At 42.3% G+C, this 10,086-nt stretch overlaps 1 protein-coding gene across 2 annotated transcripts in view; it reads left to right on the top strand.

Moving 5' to 3' along the window:
* Positions 1–330: 330 nt before the first annotated feature.
* rab6ba (RAB6B, member RAS oncogene family a) overlaps positions 331–10,086 on the top strand; it is a 93,161-nt gene continuing 83,405 nt past the window's right edge. For both annotated transcript variants that reach the window (XR_014569448.1, XM_083768246.1), the window contains exon 1: positions 331–553. Coding sequence is in view for 1 of the 2 variants with exons in the window: in XM_083768246.1 (XP_083624372.1) it covers positions 484–553 (70 nt within the window). In the remaining variant the exon portion in view is untranslated. The remainder of the gene's footprint in view (positions 554–10,086) is intronic.

The raw sequence follows: 10,086 nt of genomic DNA, 5'->3' as shown, positions 1-10,086 counted from the left end.
TGGATTATTTTTTACACATTTTACACATTTTTTACAACTACCTTCAAAGGTAAAAGTCTTTAAGTATAGGGCTACCCCAAGAACGTACCCCCCCCCCCTGCCCACCCAATGGTACGGTTGGTACCCACACTACCCACCCCTCTCTCAGTCCTCAGCCTCACCCTCTTTTTTCATATGATGACGTCATAGTGAAGAAATTTCAGGCAGGCTGGGACTGGGTTGACAGTTAATCGGAGAACGAGGAGAGGCCGCGCATGCGCCGAACCCCACACACACACACACACACACGCACACACACAACGAAAGGCTTGGAGCTCCTAAACTAACAGCAGTAGCCAGGCAGGAAGGCAGGCAGCGTTCAGTCCATTCCCATCAGCACGGCGTCGGGTTTACAACATCCCCAAAAATACAATAATAAACTGGTGGAAGCTCAACGTTTCATCTTCAGGCTTGCCGTCAGATCCTTCAGACGCGTCCCCCAACATGTCAGTGGGTAGCGACTTTGGGAACCCGTTAAGAAAATTCAAACTGGTCTTTCTGGGGGAGCAGAGTGGTAAGTGAACGACACACAGCTCAATCCTAGTAAGTTAAAAGTATACTTAATAGCTTGTAGATCTGCGGCGCGCTACGGAGCATACATTTGGGCTTTTGATTGTGATGCGCGATGCGATGCACCTGCTGCATAGCATCTTATCTGTCATCTCCATCTGCAACTTCATATCTATCTAGAAACTCCATGGTTTTTTGTCTTTAACAAGACGAAAGAAATAGTTGAGATGTCATAACAGAAGTTTTCATTATATGTTATGTAATGTTACTGTCTCATAGGAGGGGACGGGGGGGTTCTTTTAATATTAACATTATTGAACACTAGATAAAAGCACCGCACAGTAGACTGGGGAGTGGGAGTGTGAGTTCACTGAGTTGAAGGCACACTATACACCGTTTTAAGTTTTCCAGTGGAAATTAAAACGGCACTTGTCTCCACCTGGTTCTAATTATAAAACTATTTTAATGATTCCACCCAGAGGCCAGAGCCCAGAGCTCAATATCAGGTTGTGATCCACATAGGCTATTTGGGAGCATTTAATCCGCATTCCAGTTGCAAAACCATTTATCTTCTCGGCATTGGCATGCAAATTAACACGACGATTATATTTCTTTTTGCCCAGAGGAAGATGCGTGAGACTCCAAATGTGATTAATACCAGTACCACCACCATGTGATGTAAATAAGGTGTGTGTGTGTGTGTGTGTGTGTGTGTGTGTGTGTGTGTGTGTGTGGAGACACACCCAGGCTGTGTCAGTGAGTGTGATGTGATAAACTTGTGTGCTGCAGCAGTCTCTCTGGCCCGGTATTTTCATTCATTGTGCTTGCTCAGTCAGGAATCAGGATGACTAAGTAATTTTTTTAAATTTGCCTATAGGCTACTGTATGAAATAAAGTGTCAGTCTATGTATACCTTGTTAAAATCATACAATATTCCAAATAGCCTATGACTGTTTGTTTATGTGAGACATGCAGCTCATCTATGATTCATCATCTCTCCCCTGATCTCCGTCCATCCCAAGATTATCCGTCCACACCCTTCCTTTACAGTAGAAAGGTTCCTTTTATTCTGCACACATTCTGTTCATTATCTCTGGTCTATATATGTTGGGTGGGACATTGTAGAGATTGTCTTTTTCTGTGTCCAGGGGGCTAGTATGTCGCATGGACTTTACCCCCCAAAAAACTACACTTGATGCTGACTGAGTGCCAAGCAGGGAGGCATTGGGTGCCTTTTTTCTGGGGATTGAACCCCCAACCTCCCAGTCTTGGGGTGGAGCTAATGTTACAGTGATTAGAGAACCCCCAGTGTGCCAGGAAACGCTTCCAGTCACAGAAGATACGCTTTGAGTTACTCATTATGACACATCAAGACGAGTCTGAAATATGTGTAAACCTTCTCACCCCTTTTGCAACCAGATCTTATTTTAATGTTGGGAGACAAATCTGATTTTTGTAAACAGCGGCTAAAGCACACGTGTGATCCCTAAGCAGGATGTGAGTAATTTGATAATCGAGACATAAACGACCCAAGAGAGAGACAGATGATGATATAGTTTCAAAGTCAGGTATAGCTCAGGTTTACTGGTCCAGTATCCAGTTTGTTTGATGGAAGGACGAGGATCAATGAAAGAACGTCTTTCTGTTTTCTTTCAAATCCCCAATTACAAAGGCATGTTTGTATACTGTTTTTATTCTTGAATACAGCACTTTTGCTATAGCTCACACTTATTCACACGTTGCTGTGAAAGTCCTTCACTAAGTTGTGTGTGATTGCAGTTTGGATGTCACCATTTCCACAAATCTCTGTGTGTGTGTGTGTGTGTGTGTGTGTGTGTGTGTGTGTGTGTGTGTGTGTGTGTGTGTGTGTGTGTGTGTGTGTGTGTGTGTGTGTGTGTGTGTGTGTGTGTGTGTGTGTGTGTGCGTGTGTGTGTCCGACTCTTTCACATATCTTGGGAACCGTCCAAACAGTCATGTTCACAATTGCTATGTGTAAATAAATGCATACATTCATTTTAAAAGAATGCAGTGTGAAATGGCGCAAATGATGGGCACACGCCTGTAGACAACTACAGTACAAACATCAACACTATCAAGTTGATATTGTGTATATGAATATGTTGTGTTGATATTATCAACACATCACACAATTTTCAAATACTTCCATCAAAATGTCTGTACCCTAGTCTGTGCATTGGATTTGGAACTGCTGAACATGCTTAGAAAATAAAGTGGATGTCCTGCATCTCCCCCACTTCCGTTTTGCCTTTGCAGTCGCATACTGTACATAAGTCCTACTTTAAATGAAATTAGTCAAGCCTGTCTAACTTGCTGCTTAGCACAAATGGAAAAGTATATTTTAATGTGTTTTTGTGAACGGAAACGAGTCAAACGACAAACTGATGACAGTTTCCTGTTGCGACTTGTGCTAGGCAGAGTTTGTGGAAGAGCTGTCTGGCTTGAGAGGCTAATATGTCTTATGGATGACATCATAGACTGGCCTCCAAGAACAGACTACTGCAGCAGTTATGTAAATGTAGTAAGCACGTAAAATAGCGACCTCCATGCTAATAATTATGGTCTACTTTATACTGTGTAAAGACAGAAACTGATTGCAACTGACAGAAGATCTTGAATTATTGATGAGTACATTTTCTTAAAACACAAATTAAATAGGGTAAATGACTTAATGAATTACATTGCCTGAGGACTAGGCTCTCTATTAGCACTTTGAACTCATTTAACAATGTTTGTCTAAAGACTGAAGGAATGGCAAATCTGATGATTAGCATATGTGGATGTGCCTTGTAAGCTACTTTACAGTAGTACTTTACAGGAGTACTTCCACCCTCGATTTATTTTGTTACATACAGCGACTTTTTGCTGCAGTGGGTTTCTGCATGAAATTAACACCAAATTCACACCAGCAGCAGGTATTTCACTTCTGCGTTCTGAGAAAGCGGTGAGTTTCAAATCAATGCCTTGACTAAAGAGGGGAGCGACCACTGCTTTCCCACCATGGCAGGAGGTGGAACCAGCAAAAAAGTTGAGGAAGTTAAGCTTTGCGGCTGTGCTCTCCTCCGCGTCAGTCAGCCACGGAGGTGGAGCTTCTTTTCCATCCACCAGCTGTCTAAAAACCCCACGAAGAAGAAGGTCTTCAGGTTCTTCTGACGCGTCTGCGCGCAACAGTGTGCCTGTACTGAGTGGCTGCCTGAAGTTTCAAGTAGGCGTGGAGTGCACACTCGAAAGCTTTAAACAGCAGTTGTAGGTGTAAAATGAATCACAATTTAGCAATTGCATGACTGTATGTCTTACAGTGTCTATACTATAGGTTTCAACGACCGTAGTCTTCTATGAATAGTTGTGGATTTGGAAATGTAACTGTCTTGCAGTAAATATTCTGTGCATTTTGTGTTTACTTTCGACTGATTTCCCACCACAAGGCCTAAAACCAATAATTGAATATCATTAATTCCCACCAGATCTGTTTGGCTGTTTGGATTTGAAACCATTAAATCAGGACGCCCATCGATTTAATTAATTAATTCTAACGCGACTAGCGACTGGACCACGATGGCCCGTCTAAAACATAATCTTTAATTAGAATTGGATGGAATGACTTAGATCAAGAGTTATTCACGTTTTAAAATTTTCGATCTGATCTGCTAAATGGGGGGGGGGGGGACATTTTGGATGACATCCCAACCGGAAATGACAATGAATGTTGCCCAACAGACGCTCCCAGCCTGTGGAGCGATGCGATCGGTTTTGATATCAATAAAGTTTCGTCCTTTTTATTAATTTCTGTCCTGAGTGTCGAGCATTACGATATCTACAATCATACCAAGATATCAACATATTGATTTATTGCCCTGCCCGATTTCTCTCTCACGGCCTATTAGACAGGATTGCAAAATTGGCATTTTTACAAAATAACCACTGACTTCACTGCTGAAAATCGTCTGGGTTAGTTAAAAGCGCTGATGGAGACCCTGAGATGAAATAATAAAGGTTATGTGACTGACTGAGCGGTCCTAGACAGTCTGAGGGAGATAAGGTTACAGGACAGAGCCTGTTATTATCACACAGAGCACACAGCCCAGCAGCACGAGGAAGTGGTTTTCTCAGCCTCCCATGCATCCATTCAGTGGTACCACAGTGGCAGCCTCATGGTTTGAACCTCATGGTCCTCTCCAGGCAACTATCGATTATTTTCTTTGTGATTATTACATTGAATGCATTTTCGATTGATCAAATACATTTTATTATTTATATTTTTGAGTGGTGCAACCACTCCTACAACCAGCAATGTCGTGTACCTGTTTGTTTGTTTGTTTGTGTACCTGTGTGAGCATGAGTGGTGTGCGCATGTGTGAAATTGGAACGAGAGAAGTATGTGACATGGCTGCCACCTGCTGGACGCAAATCCAACTTCTGACTGTCTAGGTTCGCTAAAGAAGGAAAGGCAGAGCCGCTGGACGCAAATCCAACTTCTGACTGTCTAGGTTCGCTAAAGAAGGAAAGGCCGAGCCAAAATAATAATGGAAAAATAGTTCTCAGCGACGCGGATTGATATCCATAATAAAGCTAATCTGACGGAGCAGAGAGAGAGAGAGAGAGGAGGGGGAGAGAGGGGAGTTGCACCACTCGGTTCACACAGGTGTGATTTTTTATATACTGTACAGCTCTACAGTATTGGCATACATGTTGATTGTAGATCTGCTGTTTTCTGTATTTTTGTCCAATAGAAGTTATGTCATATGGCAGCCATGAAGTCTATGGGATTTTTATAGTTTTAATATTTTAGTTTGTTTAGAGCACATAAATCGTTTGCCAGCCAAGTGACCAAGTCTATGGACTATTACATTGTTTGTTAGAGCACTTATGACGTAAATTGTTTGCCAGCCAAGTCTATGGACTTTAATGTTTGTTTATGGCACTAAATGACAACGTAAGATGTGTGTGGCCGATATAAATGCAGTGGGTGCTCCTCACTTCACATGAGTGATTTTTAACCCTATAACACTAAACCTTAATTTTCACACACCATCACTAAACCAGACCTTTTTACCTGATATAACCAGTGGGATGCCTGAGGGCGAGAAGTGAGTGCGACCTCGCCCTAAAGGGCCGACGTGCACTGGCCATATGGAGCGTGTCTTGAGTGTACAGGGTTTGATGAGGTCAGATCAACATATAATTTCAGAACAGGTCAGCTCCATATATGGAGATCTAAAGGTGGCAGTGGGGGCAGTGTCTTGAGTGTACAGGGTTTGATGAGGGCCCAGGTAGAGCTGGGCCATAAGTTTTCGCCGGCTGCCGGGCACGGCTGCACTAATAACTTTGGGGCAGGCCCATCTAGAGTTTCCACATGTATGGGGATTTTGAGTGACAAAAAACACACGATTCTATAGTTAACTGCGACCTTCGGTCACAATAAATTCCGTAAAACTATAATTCTCATCAAAATATATTAATATCAAATATGGCAATAATTATTTTTATATATATATCTCACTTGTGTGAAGTGAGGGGCACTCTTCTAATCATACATCACATTCCGTGCTCAGTCATTATCACAAATGTCATTCCGGCCAATCACTTTTGGCGTCTTCACTTTTCCGGAATCACCGCCCTCACTTTTATCTTCAAATATGTACTTTGCTCAGCCAATCAAATCATCGCTATGGGGTGATGAGCCAATCACAAGCCAATGTTTGATTTCACACAAACCCCGAAAGCTGGGCATAGGAGGGCCTAGCTCACCTCAAAAACAACAAATATGCTCCTACGAATCAATTCGATTACGATTCACCAGGTAACGATTTGATTTGATTCTACGATGCATCACACTTTTCTATATTACTGCGGAACATGGCAAATATTTCATCAATCAATACAAGCAGTCCAATATACTGAACAACATACTGTATCTTATTTAGAATGATATTATATCCTATATTATATACACTACAGCATTAAGCTTCGATTATCAATTACGTTACATTGCTGAATCGATGCAATGTTCTAGGATTAAAAACATATTATTTCTTGGACCCCAAGTCCCCAGGCCCTCTCTCCCTCTGTCTCTATCTCTGTCTCTCAAGTCTATCTTCCTGACATGTCTGGCATAATTGCAGCTGGTGCTCAGGCAGGCATGAATCCCGCCAGGTCTGTTGCTATCATTTATTAATGTTCATGAATGACTCAAGTGTGTCGGGGGCAGGGAAGCTGTTTGAAACACATGTGCCAGTGGTAATGGTTGGAGTGGGGTGATGATCACTGTCCTGCTTGGTTACTTGCAGGACCCTAGAAAGTCACTCCCCTAATGTATTTGATGCCATTTCCATTTAAAAAAAATTGCTGAAGAATGAACACATTTATTTTCATAATACTGCAGATAAGAACCACATAACTGAACATACAGAACACAAAATGCCATAGAGCTTCAAGTTGCACAAATACTGTATTCGTTTATTAACCACTTCTATTCTTAGTAAAACAGACCTGAGTTACAATTGTACTGGACAGCTTTTTTCTGTCTACTCCAAATGTCTTCTCCAAGAACAATGTTCCACCCAGAATATAGTTTAACTTAAAAGCCAAGTCAAATGGTGTATGAAGTGAAACATTGGCATATTTTCACAATTCTAAGCTTTGTCTAAAGGGAAACCTGGCGTGGTATTCTGTGGAGGCAGAAGAATCATCAGAGAACGTCTTCCAGATTAATTAAATGGGCAACCTTTCATGCAGACAGAATGTTGAATGAGCTGTCAGGATGTCTGCTTCTGGCAGCTTCTCTCCTCCGCACTGCATGGACGGACAAGTCTGGATAGCTTCACTGGCCAAAGCTGAAGCTAAACTGAAAAATTAGCTATTTTAAATAATGAACAGGGTCTTTGTTAGAACATGACAAATATTACCGCCCTCAACCGTAGGTTTCTTTTACACTAAGTTTTTTCTTATTTGTTGGTCCAGAAATATATATATATATATATATATATATATATATATATATTTTTTTTTTTTTAAGGGAGCAGCAGTGCTTGGTACTTGCCCTGTGATTTCTAAAAGCCAATTGTTTGGAGGTAATCCCCCTGTTGCATGCTTCATTTCTCCGCAGACAAACAGATGGGTGCATTTGGTTTGGAGCATCAGCATGTCTGTCTGCTATCAGATTTTGTTCACTGAATCCAAATGCCATCCTCCCTTTCTCAGTGCACAGAGTGCTATAACACACAGTATTATTGGCTTCAGAATATTGCTGAATCACTGGACCAATACGCTACAGAGTTGGGTCTGGTTCCTAATCTAATACATCAATCACTGTGTCTCCAGGCAACAGCTTTCGGAGTAAATTAAACTCTGGGTTTTTGTCTCTGTTGGACAGGGAATTACATATTTCTCCCTATAATATACCACATAATACTGTACATCTCTATTTTGATTCAATACGTTGGGCACAAGTCATCACATGGCTTGTACTCCTTTTGTACCTACCAACATACTGCTTGCGTGCTTTTTAAATTGTTGATCCATGTTTATGGACAAGAGGTAAATTAGTTTAAAATATTGTATGATGTATTTATATAAGATTTACTAAAGTACTGTACATGTTCAATTTGATGTGCTTCAAATGTGTTGCCAATTCAATTGCACATCCATTTGTTGATGAGATGTGATGGAAAATTACAGTGTACAGTATATTATTAATCAGGAGGGACCAGAGTTGATTGGGTTTGTTTGAAATCCTACAGTAGATTATTTGTTTTGAGATGTGAGAATCTTGGAGAGCTATTGTTTTGAGTTGATTGATATGTGATGTATTTGTGGCTTGAGATCCAATTCTCTGGAAAGTGTGTGTCACGGTGCGACTCAGGATATGTAGAACCCAATTGCAGAAACAGAGCAGGAGCAGAGCAGGTCAAATGTAGGTGATTTATTCTCCAAAACACAGGAACACAAGAGAACGCAGGAGAATACAAAGAACACTACAAGAACATAACTACTGAACACTGTAACAACATCTATAATCAAGCAGGGGACATAAGGGACTGAGGGTTTAAGTAGACACAGGGATCACAAAACACAAGTGAACAGAACAAACTAGAAAAAGTGCCCTTCCGGGCACAGGTCTCCACCAGGTTATCCACAGATCCGTGCAGTTAGAGGTAAAAACACTTTTGGGCCAGTTATAGCGCCACCTTGAGGCTGAGTTGAAATTGTTCATGTGGCATTTCGTCCTGGGCCTAGTGGGAATGTGGGTGCACAATTTCACGGAAATGACGCGATGTGTTCATGATTTGCAGCATTTTGTTTGAAACTGAGCACTCCTGTGAACTTTGGAAGCCAATCTTAACCAATCAGGATGGAGTCTGATAAATCTGAAAGACCCGTTTCGTTGAATGGCTCTAGAGAGACTGTGTACCAATTTGCGTGATGTTTGGACAAAATCTGTAGGTGTACTGTGCAAAAACTTGTTTCGCACAAAGCGGCCTCCTGGTGGCGCTATAACAGGCCGTTCTGGAAAGTTTGGGGCAGAGGTTCATGGTTGGCATCCAGGGAGTGTGTGTGCAAAATTTGGCATCGACCGGGTTAACGGTGGCTGAGATTAGCTGTTCACGGACGGACGGACGGACGGACGGACACACGGACGGACGGACGGAGTGCAAAACATACTCTCCCCATGCCTTCGGCTGGTGGAGACAACAATCAACACTGGGATTGGCTGGGACACAGGTGGAGAAAACTAGTAATCACAGGAAGGTGAGACAAGACAGGCAAACACAACTAGGCAGAACAGGAAACACTAGGGCAACACTACATAACTAGAAAAAGTGCCCTTCCGGGCACAGGTCTCCACCAGGTTATCCACAGATCCGTGCAGTTAGAGGTAAAAACACTTTTGGGCCAGTTATAGCGCCACCTTGAGGCTGAGTTGAAATTGTTCATGTGGCATTTCGTCCTGGGCCTAGTGGGAATGTGGGTGCACAATTTCACGGAAATCACGCGATGTGTTCATGATTTGCAGCATTTTGTTTGAAACTGAGCACTCCTGTGAACTTTGGAAGCCAATCTTAACCAATCAGGATGGAGTCTGATAAATCTGAAAGACCCGTTTCGTTGAATGGCTCTAGAGAGACTGTGTACCAATTTGCGTGATGTTTGGACAAAATCTGTAGGTGTACTGTGCAAAAACTTGTTTTGCACAAAGCGGCCTCCTGGTGGCGCTATAACAGGCCGTTCTGGAAAGTTTGGGGCAGAGGTTCATGGTTGGCATCCAGGGAGTGTGTGTGCAAAATTTGGCATCGACCGGGTTAACGGTGGCTGAGATTAGCTGTTCACGGACGGACGGACGGACGGACGGACGGACGGACACACGGACACACGGACGGACGGACGGAGTGCAAAACATACTCTCCCCATGCCTTCGGCTGGTGGAGACAATAAAAGTGTAATAAACAGACTGATATCGTGACAGTGTGACAGTTCCCACCAGTTTCTTTTATTTTTTTCTCTTTTTCTTCGAGATTTTGG

The sequence above is a fragment of the Protomyctophum parallelum genome (assembly GCF_964188405.1).
Source record: "Protomyctophum parallelum genome assembly, chromosome: 6".
Classification (NCBI taxonomy): Eukaryota; Metazoa; Chordata; class Actinopteri; order Myctophiformes; family Myctophidae; genus Protomyctophum; species Protomyctophum parallelum.
Note: the sequence above shows the minus strand (reverse complement) of the source record. Positions and strands in the feature narration are given on the sequence as shown.